This window comes from Hylobates moloch, unplaced genomic scaffold, assembly GCF_009828535.3.
Source record: "Hylobates moloch isolate HMO894 unplaced genomic scaffold, HMol_V3 SCAFFOLD_4, whole genome shotgun sequence".
In the NCBI taxonomy this organism is placed as follows: Eukaryota; Metazoa; Chordata; class Mammalia; order Primates; family Hylobatidae; genus Hylobates; species Hylobates moloch.
In genome coordinates, this window is record NW_026652279.1 from 68,191,728 (window position 1) to 68,207,448 (window position 15,721).

At 36.1% G+C, this 15,721-nt stretch overlaps 1 protein-coding gene across 1 annotated transcript in view; it reads right to left on the reverse strand.

Moving 5' to 3' along the window:
• EPHA3 (EPH receptor A3) overlaps positions 1 to 15,721 on the reverse strand; it is a 368,497-nt gene that overhangs the window by 7,858 nt on the left and 344,918 nt on the right. The window contains exon 16 of the mRNA XM_032150377.2: positions 3,675 to 3,830. Within this exon, the coding sequence (XP_032006268.1) occupies positions 3,675 to 3,830 (156 nt within the window). The remainder of the gene's footprint in view (positions 1 to 3,674; positions 3,831 to 15,721) is intronic.

Consider the following 15,721-nt stretch of genomic DNA (forward strand, 5'->3'; position numbering starts at 1 on the left):
GTTATTCCTTGGCTAGGGTTTTTAAACACCCTCTAGCCTCGCTATTCTTGCCAGAATATCTTCTGTCCACTACTCTGCCATGTCCAAAATAATTTGGAACCCCCAGTTGCTGCTGTCTCTATAACACTCTGCGTGCTCATTTCATTTTGACTGTCTTGTTCAGAAGAGTGGTGGAAAAGTTCAAGACTAAAGAGCAGCTCCAGATTGAGACCAGAGGTTAATGTGTTATCTGGTACTTCAAAGGCAAAGGGATAGGTGATGACACTTTGAAAATGGCATCCAAGGGTGCAGGATAATGACACGTGGCAACAAATCTGCTTAATATTCATTCCACACACTTAATTCTCTCTCTAGTTTCACCGTCACAGTCACTCTAACCTTTCCCTTTCTCTCTTCTTTTCTCACTTTAACCTTCCTAAATCCATCTTAGGTTATGAATTAATGTCTTGAAATATGTATTTATTAAATAAAATCACGTATGTTCTGGGCTTTGTTCAAAAATGAGATAACTTGAGTAGCTTGCATGTCAATGAAATCTCTAAACTAATGAAAATAAATTAATATGCATTTGAATGTGAAATTTTATTGATCTTTTCCTATACTTTGGCAGCCTGAATAGGAATAAAAAAGAGATTCACTATTCATCTTAGGTATCTTTTTCTATTCTAGGAGCATCTCTACAGTTATTTGGTCAAGCAAATCATTTCTGAATTGAGTCTGGATGGCACAAAGAAAATAGAGACTGAAAGCAATCAAATTCAAACAATAACCCCAAGAACCTGAAAGAAAGCTAAAATATCTAGCTCAATATTTTACAGCATTTATGCTGAAAATGTTGCCTCATTATATTTACCCAAATTATTAGTATATTAAAGACTTCTAATAAATTCTCATTTTGTAATATAAACTGGGAGCATGAGGTGCATGACACTATGATGACTCAAGGAAAAAAGCAGCTCCTTGGCTGGGCGCGGTGGCTCACGCCTGTAATCCTAGCACTTTGGGAGGCCGAGGCAGGCGGATCATGAGGTCAGGAGATCGAGACCATCCTGGCTAACATGGTGAAACCCCGTTTCTACTAAAAGTACAAAAAATGAGCCGGGCGGAGGCTGAGGCAGGAGAATGGCCTGAATCCGGGAGGCAGAGCTTGCAGTAAGCCGAGATTGCGCCACTGTACTCCAGCCTGGGCTACAGAGCAGGACTCCATCTAAAAAAAAAAAAAAAAAAGCAGCTCCTTTCAAGGAGTGTTAGGGCAATAGATGTTAATCCTATATTGTCCCTGAGCTGAGGAGAAAGAACAGAAGAAGGAATACTGTGGGGAGTGCAATACGGAAGTATCCATACCGCCTGACTCAGTCTGCAGGACAAACCTGAAAAAGTTGTCTTTCAGGAAAAGTCAGCTTTCATCTTGAACGTATATTCACAGGTTGTTCAAATAATAATAACAATTAAGTAAAAATATTCCAACCAGCCAAAAAGAGTTTGACATCCAACATGGTATTGTTGACACAAGTAACATCGCTAACTTGGAAAGTATGACAAATGCTGTCATTCACTTTTTTAAAGCAAATAGCTTTCTTATCACATTCATAGCTTATAATGGCCAACAATATTTGAATTGCAAACTAGCAGTTAATCTTATTAACAGTGTTCTGCCTCATACATTTCAATATAGTGTTTCCATATCTAAAAGTTTTGAGTGTTGATATTTTATTGAGAATAAATATTTGCATAACTTTGCCTTTGAAAATCTGGCAATGATGTGGACATGTTCAACTTTGTGTTTGCTTTTCACTATGCTTCTGTGCTCTACAGCAGGTGTTTTGTATATCATAACCCTAACTGTTTATATTACTAAAATAGGAATTTATAAAAATATTTAAATACATGACTATATCCTGAGACTTTATCTGATCAAAATAAGTACCACAGAAACCCAAGTGCACTGTCGATTGGGTCAGAAGTCTATTCAATAAACACTACATTCCACTTTGAACAGGAATGCTGGTTCATGTTAAATTGACTAGAGTAAGTTTATGTTTTTAGAACAAGTCCTCTTCTTCAATAATCATAAAGTGTTCCTGTAAGTCCTTCTTTGGCTTTATGTCTTTCTGGTTGTAACATTACACCATAAATTATAAACTTATTTATTTGTTTGTTGGGCACTTATATCTATTAATTACATGGCACATTCTTTTTTGGCATCTAATCTGTTATTTTTCACAGTGATGTTGAATGATTGACAGGGTGGCAGTGAAAGTCTTTATATATTCAACAATATTTAAATATTTAAATATTAGTGGGAGATGATAATACTTAAAGAAACTTGGGGGACTAAATGGTTTATTTAATTTAACAAAGATCAAAGAAAGACTGACACAAAGATGAACAGTTTCGCAATAGACCATGCAAGCGACAACATTCTGGACAACTTTTGGTGTATCTATCCAGTATACACTTCTTTCTTTGGGGCAGTTCTCCATCTTATCTTCAGGAAAAGGCCCCTAGAGCCAAGTCATACTACCTCATTCTACATCTTTTGAAGATAAATTACTAAACACTAGCAAACATAGGACTTTAGAGGTGCCAGTGTACAAGTGGGACTGAGCCAGTCCTGCTTTCTCTCCTGAGAACTTAGAATTAAGGGAGTTGGACCCTGGTCAGTTGAATGGCACTATAAGGCTATATGACCAAGAGTTGAGAAAGCCAGTTTTTAGCTATGTGCATGGGAATCCAGAAAATGTCACTGTGCAGAAAAAGAAAAAATGATGCAGTCACATTAGAAAGTGAAGTAAATTGGTTCTCAATCACAGTGAGATGAAGAATGTGACTTCCAACTCTTAATTTATCAATTCCCAAACACCCTACTTTGTGAATAAGAACCAAATTTTTGACTATTCACTGGATTCACTTGATTCTTTATATACCCCCTTTCCTTGGGTCCATGTGTTTCTCATATCAAAAGATTCCTGTTACCAAAAGATTATTGTCCACAAAATACAGCACATTATACTTGATTATTATTGGCTTTTAACTCATGAAACTATCAATTAATATTAATATTATGATGCATATTTTTTCTTTCTCATCTGGCAATAAGCCTTTTGAGGAAAACCCAAAAATTCTATCTTAAACCTAATTACAATGCCATTTTCTAGCATGATATCCTTTACAGAGTAGACAATGATGAATAGATGATGTTATGTTTAGCAACTATGAAAACTAGTTTTAGACTTTAATATGTTTCCTTGTATACCACATTATCTACTTGGTTCTCAATTTTCCTGATTCACAGATGTTAAGCTTTAGTAAAAATAACAGAAAAATCACAAAATGCAGAAATATAATAATCATCAATCTATGTCTGCTTATGGTTTAAATTAGGGGCTTGAATCTGCAGTGTGGTTTGGGTGTGAATCTGTTGGTTGACCTGAAGGTCATATCTAAAGACACCGATCCTGGGTCCTATCTTGAGGGAGGAAGACACATCAATATGTATCAGTCCAGAAGCTGTGGGCCACAAGGAGACCCAGAGCCCTGATTAGCAGTTCCAGGAGACAGTCCGTACCTCAGATCTACCACTAATATTTATAACATGTCAAGCCTAGACGTTAACACTCAGCAGAAAGTTCAAAAGAATCATTCATTCTTCTTAATGAATTTTTTTTTCTTACTCTGTGGAAATCTTGGCTATTGTGTCACAAGAACTGTACTCCACGCCTGTGAAGATTTCCTTGCAGTGTGCTGTCCGGACACCATTAAGCCAGTCACCTGTTGTGCGGAAGGTAGTGATATCCACATTGCTTTGGTCCAGAAGAAGGTTTGACGGCCTGCAAGAAAAGAAAACACCAAAGGGAGACAGATCAGGAGTCAGCAGAGTTTCCGTGTGTCAAAATTTGACACTAACATCAGCAGGAACTTCCAGACTTCATATGGTGTTCCTGTTCATTTGTGGAATTTATCTGCCATGAAAGCTTCATCTGTTCAAGCTGGCAGCTTGGAGGAACGCCGTGTAATCATCTTGTCTAAGTTCTCCCCTTCTCCATCCACAAGTGCTTTTTAAATCACTGAAAATTTGCCAGTGAAAGATGTAAATATATCCATACATATTTTATTATCATTGAATTTAATCACTAGCAAAAATGGTAGTAATTTAGGATACGGTTACAGTAGGCAGGACACACTGAATTCTTTGCTGTCTGCTTTGATGATGGATTCAGTTTCAATATTTTAAGTATTTCCCACTGGATGTTTGTTTGTTAGACATTGTACAGGTTGCTGTCCAAAGAATGGCTTGAACAGTCTAGGCTATACTTACAGCAGGACATAAACTCAACACAGAGTTAAATAATGTTGCATGTCATTAAAAATAAAAAATAAAAATTAATAGAAAAATGTAGATGACTTATAAGAAAAAACATTCTTGCATACTTGACACCAAATGAAGTTCATGATATATATATATATGCAACACATTATTCATGATATATACATTATATATATAATGTGTTTATATACACATGATATATACATAATATTTTATATATGTACACACACACACACATACACACAGACTCGGAGAGAGATTGTAATTGTGATTTATATTGCACAATACAATCAGCATTAAGAAAAAGGGCCGGGCGCAGAGGCTCACTCCTGTAATCCCAGCACTCTGGGAGGTCGAGGCCGGCGGGTCACCTGAGGTCAGGAGCTCGAGCCCAGCCTCACCAACATGGAGAAACTCCATCTCTACTAAAAATACCAAATTAGCCATGGTGGCACATGCCTGTAATCCCAGCTACTCGGGACGCTGAAGCAGGAGAATCACTTGAACCTGGGAGGTGAAGGTTGCGGTGAGCCGAGATCGCGCCTTTGCACTCCAGCCTGGGCAACAGGAGCGAAACTCCGTCTCAAAAAGAAAGAGAAAAAGAAAAAGGACTTCCTCCCTTCTAGGATTTTTTTTTTATATAAATACAGGCTTAAACATCTATCTATGACCACCTGTAATACCTGGTAAATCAATGGAACAGAAGAGGCATAAAGGAAATGAAGGAGACAATGTTTGCTTCCCTGAAGAGGCAAAAGCAGCAGCCTGTTGGTGAAATGTCTTTGGTGTGTCTTTTTTTTCAGCTCTTAGTGGCCTCTTTAATTGTCCTTTGACTTATAAGACTGGAGCCAGTCACTAGGTGAACAATTTATTGACTTTTCTCTTAAGGAAGGGAGCTTGGGCACAAGGTAGTTATAAAAGCCTTTAGTTTTGGATGAATAATAACAATGACAGAAATAAGTTTCGAAGGCCCTTGTTTTCATATTATATCTAACGTTCATGTGCACTCAGTGTGGCAGGCATGATGCTAAGAATAGTACACAGACATGAAGGACCTTAATCTCTACAGTACCTGTTAGGCACTGATGCTATCTCTAAGATAGACAAAGAAGCTGAAATTAAATCACATTAAGTTACAAATCTAAATTTCCTCAGGCAAAAGAGGCAGAGCTGGCCTTTAGACCCACATTATTATATACCACAGCCCACATTCTTGACTGCTACACTGTGCCATTTAGGTAAAACTGTGTTCATATTGCATTTCCCCTGTTTTTTCTTAAACGATTTATGATTCCATCATGTGGCATATTCGATGTTTATATGCCCGAAGTTTAGTGCACATATACTGGAACCGTAAGGCCTGGGTTGAATCCCAGGTATACCACATACTATTTGTGTGACCTTGGTGAGTTTCTTGTCTGTTTCCTCATCTGTGAAATGGGGATGATGGTGAGGATATCGATTTCACACAAATGAAGATTAAATGAGCATATGTAGGAAACACTTAGAACAGTGCTGGCTCATAATAAGCACTATCTGTCAGCTGTTCATTATTCTTATGTAAATGGTGAAATGGTTAAACATCTGAAAACTTCAAAAAGAAAATAGCAGAGTAAATATCAGTTTATATATAATGCTGAGAATGCAATGATCTTGTTAACCACCATTTTAAGTAACTAGAAATTTAGTCATATATAATATTATATACATAGTAGTATAACAACCCTGAAAAGTATCCATTATTAGGGGCTTCATTAGAATAGTCAATAACTTTTACAACTTCACAATCATTCCACACAAATGCTTGCAAACAGAAGTGCTATTCTGCTGTCTGTGATTTTTTTCATTATTGTTATAAAATATAGTATTAATATTAAAACTGTATATCACAACTTAATATTTATTTAATAATTAAGAGGGTACGTTTTGATTTTTTGCCATTTTAGTTATTTAGAATCTTTCAATAAAAATCTCCAAAATTAGGAGTATTAAAACTAGAACTTCATATTTTTCTTATATACTTGAAATGAAAGATTAGTGTAAGTGAAGTCCGTCATTTGAAATGCTTAAATTCGAAGTTTAGAATTTGTGGTGAGAAGACACCAAAACAAATAATATATCGACATGCATTTATCCTTATTTTAGAAATAAATTTAGGTCTCTAAGGGGTTAATTTCAATATCTTTAGAAATAGCATGAAATAGCAAAATTAACAATATGCATGAAATAAAACTGTATAATGTTTTACATATGAGTAGCAGTCATTGATTACCATCTAGGATATGTGGTAAAAGCTCCTGTTCTAAATGAGAAAATCTGTGAAGCAAATCTGTGCCAGCTCTGCCCACACTTAAATAGGTCTTTTAATTGAGAGGTTTATACCACTTCTGGTGATATTCTTCAACTTACTCTCTTATGTACAAAAGACCTGCTCAAGTGTAAAGTTGATTCGTGAGCCAGGACAATTTTAGATCGTGCCCTACACCTACATGCTATTACTTGGAACATAGGAGAAGTTTGTGAATTCACTATCTAGATTTTTACAGGGATGCATGAAATGTATTTGATAAAAATGGTCACATTTTAGTGCAGTTTTAACCCTGAGTTTCAGAAAAAAAATTGCAGCATTGGTTCTGACTCTATTTTCATACTCTGTGGAAAATATAGATTAATAGTCCCCTCCCTGTGATGGTCATTTATGTAGTGGAGGGAAGTTGAAAGGGAAGGATTCTTCGACCTTCTGTCCATTAGACTAAACTCAATTACCTCAATCCTTTCTACTTCACAAATTCAAATTATAAATTGAAAATCTTAATTATGGAGTTTATAACTTCTATTTCTGTGATATAGTTTAGTTTTACTAACACTCAGAGATTATCTAAAAAAGATTAGGCCTTATTATATAAATATTAATTTTTTCCTTTAGCAATATCTGGAAAACTATAAAATATCAATATAACATTTCATAAGTTATTTTCTTCTGAAACATATATGCAAACAACTTTCTATGATGTTTTAAATTACCCACCTGAGAAAGAAAAACAGCTTATTTTTATAATTGAAAATTTTATATTTTTATTCTTTTCTTAAGAACTTCAGGAATTACAGATATACATCAAAATGTACACAATATTCATGGGTTGTTTCAGCATAGCTATCATGAGTGAAATAGTCTTTGTCACTAGCAAGCACTAGACATTATATTAGACTCATTGGATAAGTCATTGAACCACTAAAAAATTGATAAGAATAGCATTAAATCACGTGTGAGAAGATTTTATAAGAAAAATGATGTGAAACCTAGAATGAGACAAGACATTAAACTATCTACAGGCATGCGTGCGCACATGCCACAGTTTCTCTGTCTACAGTAGCTGGAGCACAGAACCTTATGTCAAGTTTTAGTCCCATGAATAGTAATACTTTTTTATTTATGGGTTTGCGGGTATGAAGAATCAAACCCCAGGACATTTATTCAGAATATTTATGAAGTGTGCCTAATAGCAAAATGCAGAATTCTTTCTTCTCAGCTCAAAAAAGTTTTTACTTTTACACTCAACACTTTAGCCAGACTCAACAAGAGTTTAGAGAAAATTAGTATAAACAAATTGAAATAGAACAGGACGTGTGGATTAAGGATTAGTGACCCCAACTGAGTTTGTCTGTTTATGACTTGGATCAAAGTGCATCCAAGACAAAAAAAAAAAAAATGACCTAATTTTAATGCCTGTGACCTCAGAATAACCAGCCCTGCAAAGTATCATTTTTCCACTTCCAGGATTTCTCTGGGGATTTCAAATAAAAATTGGTTCCTTTCCTCCTCAGAGAGGACATCTGGAGAGTTTATCAATGGATAGGAATTTGTCTCTCACTGTGAAGAGTCTGTGATGTCTCTTCATGCGCACCAAGGGAATCTGGACCTTTGAGCAGCTGCAGGCATTGGCGTTTTTTCAGACCCAGCCACAGACATTGGGTCTGAAGGGGAAATTTATAGGCTGGGTGATGTGCACCGTGAGCTCACACTTTTACTAGACAAATTAGATAGGTTTCAATCCATGCAGCTGTAAACGATGTCCTACAGAGCTCCAGCTGATCTTTTACAGCTTTTCATAAATCAGTACCTACTGGCTGCAGACCGCAGTCATTAAAAAGGAATCATGGAAATTACATGTTTGCTCAGGGGAAGTGAAAAATAACTTTCTTCCCTTTCTTTCTCCCTCTTTCTATTAAGATTTGTGAATTATCCTTTCATGGGTTTTCATACTGTTGCATTAGAGTGGTACGTATATATTTTCTTCCCATCAATTCCTATTTTAGCTGTAAATAGGCGCATAAAAATTAGCACCAGATACTGGGGAAAAACTCAATAAACAACTGCCAATCCCAGGAATATCTTCGGATAATAATCTTATTTCAATGCTACCTTAGAATTCTGAATCACTAGTTATCCATTTCTGACTTAATAGACTCCTTTTGATTTACAAAGGGATTTAATCCTCAAATATCAAAAATAATAACTAATACACATTTCTTGAATGAATAAGTATATGCCTATTATGTCTAGCAGGAGGTAATAATATTCAAGATGCATACTGTAACATTATAATTATTTTTTATTTGTTGTGAATAGTTTCAGGAAATACATTAAATCTAAAAAGTAACTTTTTAAAGCCAAAATACTAATAATTGTATCTGAATTTATTATTGTTTGGGAATAGTAATATATTTTTTCAGTATATTTTATAACTTTTTTTAGAATTTCAAATGTTTCTCCAATGTATTTCAGGGGGAAAATCTTATATTTGCCAATTTATTTTAATGTTGATTGCTGATGACCTTGATCTTTATCACTAAAATTAAAAATCCAGATATGCTAAAATGAATTTAATTTATCATCAGTAACTAAAAATAATTTTGAATATATACAGTTCCCAACAGGAACCTAGTACATAAATGACACATTAAGGAGACATAAAGTCATTGTGTTTATTTTAATTATCTCTAGGCCTTAAAGACAAAAATCTTTGAAGTTATAACCGTTACATCTGGTTTAATTCCTCCCTGTGGTAAAATTAGCTGCTTTGATTTTAAGATTAAAAAAGAGAGAGAGAATCACTTGGGTATTCAGCATATTTGATTCCCTCTAAAAGGTTCTGTATCATATTTGTTCACTGAGCAAAGTCACCCTGTCAGTTTCAGAATTTGAGGTCAAAGTCATTTTGAGAAATAAAGGCAGATCGTTTTTTGGTTGTTAGATTTATCTTGAAGGATATGGTATTTGTCAAAACAGCAGTTATTCTCAAAAAGAATTCTATTATGTACTCCTAGAGATCAGAAGCTTTTTACTAATACTTGTTTATTTTCATTAACTGGGAAAAATATGAGTATTGTTTATTTTTACTCCTCTCTATGCTGCAAGTTAATAAAAATAAATCCCTTCAACATTAGTGATCAATGCAATGAAACAATATATTTAAAAACATTTCAATTAAATTAACTAAATATAATTGGGTCTGCAGAACCTTGTTCTAAATATTATTAAATATATTGCTTAAGTCTTTGTGTCATGAATTTTGTTGTCTTCCATGTAAAACCTCGTTCTAAATATTTTGAATGCATTATCTAATCTTTTTGTGTCAAGAATTTGAATTTTATCAATTTACAATAGCACAGAAGAATTCAATAACCTGACTAGTGGAAATTCTGTGAACTTAAGAAGAAGTTATTTCTCTATTTCATTTTACACACATATGCACACACAAACATCTCTTCAAAATTAGTATTGTCAATAATAAAAATCTGGTATCTTCAAAAATAAAAAGGGTACCTTACTACTTGAATAGAAACACATTCTCATTTTTCTGTTATTGGTCTTAATTTTTAATTTAGCTTCATTTATAAAAATAAGTGAATAAATTTATTTAAATCTAGAAGTTATATTATAATCTTTCAAAATATGTTTTTAAAAAATAAATGTGTATTTCTCTTATATGTACAAAACAATGTGTTGGGAAGTTAAAGAATATTTTTATTTTAAGACTATTTTCTATTTATTTTCATGGTGGCATTTTCTATCAAGAACATCTTTAAGAAACATTCCTTTGGGCTGGATGTGGTGGCTTAAGCCTGAATTCTTAGCAATTTGAAAGGCCAAGGCAGGTGGATCACTTGAGGTCAGGAGTTCGAGACCAGCCTGGCCTCCATGCTGAAACCCCATCTCCACTAAAAATACAAACATTAGTCAGGCATGGTGGGGACTGCCTATAATTCCAGATACTCAGGAGGCTGAGGCAGGAGAATCGCCTGAACCCAGGAGGTGGAGGATGGCACCATTGCATGCCAGCCTGGGCGACAAGAGTGAAACACTGTCAAGGAAGGAAGGAAGGAAGGAAGGAAGGAAGGGAGAGAGAAAGAGAGAAAGAAAGAAAGAGAAAGAAAGAAAGGAAGGAATGAAGGAAGAAAGGAAGGAATAAAGAAAGAGAAGAAAGAAAGAAAGAAAGAAAGAAAGAAAGAAAGAAAGAAAAAGAAAGAGAAAGGAAGGAAGGAAGGAAAGAAGAAAGAAAGAAAGAAAGAGAAAGGGAGGGAGGGAGGAAGGAAGGAGAGAAAGAAGGAAAGAAAGAAAGAGAAAGAGAAAAAGAGAAAGAGAGAGAAGAAAGAAGAAACATTTCTTTGATTCTTATAAAAAAGAGAGGAGAGCTTTTTTTTTTTTCATTCTTTTATGCACGTCTTCTTTTGCCTTGCCTTTTCATTATCCAATTTTATAATTAGGTCTCTCACAATGTGGTTTTCTGCAGTAGTCTAAACCTCATCCCATCACCCTGATTATTCCTCGTTTCTACCTACCATTTCACATTCTTCTGTGACATAACTGGTACTGCTCTCCAAAGCTCAAAATAAAGGGAATTTTCTCTATCTCTTGGTGGAAGTCAACGTAGTGAGTTAACATTTTGAGATATTAATGAATGTTTCATATTTGTTTTCCTTCTTGTATTGCCATTTCCTGTCACTAATTGGCTCCACAGCCCCCTTACAAGGTGCCTGAAATCTGGATTGGCTGCCACTACACCTTGTTACATACAATGGAAACAGGAGGCATTCAAACATTTAAATTAGTTTCTTGACTGTTGGCGAGAATGCTTATCTGCGTGGCAGACCTGTTCTTCCTTCTGTTCTTCCTACCACTGTCAATGAGAAGGCTGATCTCAAAGGCTCCACATTCAGAAGTATTCTCTGATGCTTTCTCTGTCACTCTGCACATCTCAGTCACTATGTCCTATAGAATTCACTTTAATAAAACATTTTGAATTCACACACTGTCTACTTTCCCTGCTCTACCATAGCAGATCCTTTTCTTAGACTACTGAAATCCTAATTCTCTCGTATGAATCCCTTCAACTCCTGCCCTTTTCAGAAGTAGCTGCCAAATAACTATTCCCTACACACAGAGCAACACATCACTTAAGTAACTTCAATGTCTCCCCTTTCCTTATGGATAAAAGCCCAAATGTCTAGAAATGACATTTAGTTTTCCACAACCTGACGAATCGTCTATCGCAGGAGTCCCCAACCTGTTTGGCACCAGGGGCCAGTTTCATGGAAGACAATTTTTCCACGAATGGGGTTGTGGTGGGGTATGGTTTCAGTATGGAACTGTTCTGCCTTAGATCATCAGGCATTAGATTATCATAAGGAGCACACAACCTAGATTCCTTGCGTGTGCAGTTCACAACAGTGTTTGCCCTCCTATGATAATCTAATGCCGCTGCTGATCTGCAGTAGGTAGAGCTCAGACAGTAACGCTCACCAGCTCGCCATTCGCCTTCTGCTTTGCTACCTGGCTCCTAACAGGCCATGGCCTGGTATCAGTCCATGGCACAGGGGCTGAGGATCCCTGATCTATCAGGCTTTTCGCCATAATTTCCTTTTTTTATCCTATAGTCTAGCAAAACCGTATAATGTGATGTGATTTGGAAGTATCCTACCTATTTGCATGTCTTCCCTTTTCTGTAGTGTTCCCCCAGCTTGTTTTCCTGTTACCTGCCTGTAGAAATTTCATCCACTATCCAAAAGTCCCTTTTACATAGAAATACCAGAAAACTCCAAATATAAAAGTAAACTCACCTCCCCTCAGGATTCCCGAACTCCTTTTATTTTTGCTCTAATAATTACATGTTCTGAGGGGTATGATAGTTTTCTGAATATTCTTTTTTCTTCCACATTAAAACATAAGCTGTTGAGGGTGGAAGCTACACCTGTTACCTATATAATCATCACAGGACCTAACATAATGTCTCACACAAGGTTATTGTTGAATAAACATCTGCAGCCTTGTACTGATGTACAATCAAAACTTAAAACCCTCACATCTCCTCTGATTTACTCTACTTTTAGAGAAAGTAATCAATTACTAGGGAACAAGCATAACACAAAGTTTAATGTAACTGTCCTTCCCTTATCATCATTCTTTGCAGCATCTAAGTAATTGTTTGATCTGGCCCACCCTGACCATCAGCTTTTCCACCTTCCCCACTTCCAGTGATGATATTCACGGAGACACTCTAAGTGGAAGATTCTTTGAGAATGATACTGCTATAAATCATCAACTCTAATGAAGGCTGAAAAGTGAAATGATGCATTATAGAAAGACTTCTATTGCAGCATATGCAACAATGTTTTTAAATTCAAACAATTAGTTTCAAAAGGTACTTAGCCACCAAGAAAAAAAATAAAATTTGACCATAAAACTTACTAAATCCAGAAAGACTGAAGAAACATCATTTCTATCAGAATGATGTTGTTTTTCTTAAAAGACACTACAGGGTATGTGTGTAAACACAGTTCTATGCACTGATCTGAATAACTATATCATTCAGAAACTTGAATGCTTTGTACCAGCCACGAATTCAGTTTTGAAGTCTCCTATTATATTTTTTAGGAGTGTATTTCTGGAGTTGAGTCGACAGAAAGGTACACATGTAGAATTTCGCTTAGGAGAACAGGTTTAGGCTTTTACCATATGATCAATGCCTATAAAAAAAAAATCTGTTCGGAGAACAGAAAAACACTGGAATTTTTTCTATAAATTGCATCTTTTGAAATGGAAATTTACTAATGGATGTCAGCAAATATTTATTAGGTATTTAAGCGATATTTACTGAGCACCCATTATCAATCTGCACTGGTAATACAAGAGAAGCCTGGTGTGTGCTCTCACAGGGCTTAGAGTTTATTGAGAAAATGGATAGTTAAAAAGAATACACACACACAAACACAGAAAACAGAATTAAAATAGTGATGAAGAGCTAGAAGATGGTGCTCTGTAAAAAAATAATGAGGTTAAACTTTATTTCGCTGGCGCTGCCACAGAATGACTCAATACATACATGACGTGTAAGTTGCTTCCTTAAGGAAGAAAGGTGCAAAGGAGAATCTGAGACAAGGCAAACAGCATGTGCTACAATCTTCTGAAATGCTTTTGTTTTCTGAAGGAACTAGAAGTGGCCACTGAGGTAGAGTATTGTTTAGGTGAAGGTGGCACAAGTCGAAAGGTTAAAATGACCCCCACCTCCTCATACTTTTGCTCCTCCCTCTACAAAGCAGTCATATAAATCAAATCATCTTACTTCTCTGGTTCAAATGCCTACTGAATTCCTCATGCATTTGAAAAATATTTCAAAGTCCTCACCACGGCCTGTGTAGCCTCAAGTGCTCTGGCTTCTGTTTACCTCCTTAGGTTCATGACAGACTCCCTTCAGTCATATTAGTCTCTGCCACTTTCTAGAACTCTCCAAACCCTTTCTCATGTCAAGACATTTGCATTTTTTAATCCTGTGCCAAGAATATTCTTTTTGGTGAGGGGGAGTTTACACAGCTGGCTCATTCCCTGCCTGCAGGTCTCAAACATCAACTCCTCAGACCCTTTCCCAGCTACTACTTTATTGCCCATCACGGCCATTTACTTATTTCCTTCCTCTGGTCTGTACTGGTCTGTTGTTTACTGTGCATCTTCTATAATGTAAGCTTCAGGAGGGCATGGATCATATTTTTCCTCTATTTTTCTTCAGAGTCTATCCAGTGCCTTGCACATGGGAGACTGGAATATAAAGAAAGAGTGGTTGAAAAAACTATTTATTTTAAAATACATGATTAAGGTATTATTGACTATAGTCATCTCATTGTATTATATAAAAATAGTTGAATAAAATTTATTTGAATAAAATAACATTGGAGAAGCGAGGCTTTTTAAAATTTTCTTTTTAATTAATTTATAATTTTTTTCAAGAGACAGAGTCTTGCTCTGTCACCCAGTCTGAGTGCCTGTCATTGCTCACTGTAACCTCAAACTCCTGGACTTAAGCAATCCTTCTGCTACAGCCTCCTGAGTAGCTAGGACCACTGGCAAACACCACCATGCCTGGCCCATTTAAAAAAAAAAAAAATTTGTAGAGACAGGGGTCTTGCTCTAACACCCAGACTGGTTTCCAACTCCCGGCCACAAGTTATCCTCCAGCCCCAGTCTCCTGAATAGCTGATATTGCAGTTTTGAGCCACTCCACCCAGCCAGCAGGGCTTTTTAAACAATCAAAAGGGGACTAGATTTTTTTATAAGTGTAACATGAATTCAATATTGATTATAAACAGGTGACTGAAACTGTGTCATATATGTTTTGATAAGAAGATTCTGGAGGCTGTGCAAAAAAGTGTTTAGAGTTTGACAGCAATCAAAGCAGGGGACAAGTTAGGAGCCTATTGCAGTGGTCCAGGTCAGAAGATGAAACAGCCATGAGGAGAGTGTTTTCAGTGAAAAGGGGTAGAGATAGATCTCATTGATCCAGATGATCACAGTGTGGAGGGCAAGAAAGAGCTACCAAGAGTTGCTCTAATTCCTGGTTAGGTGAATGGGTAGCTGTTGGTGTATGCAATTAATTAGGCAGTGGAAGGATCAGGCTGGGGGAGAAAATTGATAAATTTTCAGAATATTGACTTTATGTCTGTGAGTCCATTATTTGAGAAGTTTGGCTGTCAAGAGCGTTAGAGAAGTAGGGAAGTAGTTGGCAGAGACGTGGGGCCAGCAGGGGTAATATTGACAAACAATATCACCTAAATTTTCCAGAGGAGAAAAAAATCACCTGGAGTTTTTATAAAACATCCAAACTCCATTCTCTTGTCCTGGAGATTCTTGGGATAGACCTGGATATTTGTATGTGTAACAGGTTCCCCTGGTGATAAGAATAAGATAATGAGAAAGAATATAATAGAACATATGTTTGTGGCAATGATCCTACAGAAAAAAAGAGCCTGGATATGCAGAAGAGAGAGAGGGAGACAGGGAGAGAGGGAGAGTAGAGGATTAGCCTCTGACAAATAGAGGGATACTTCCTTTTATAATTAGAG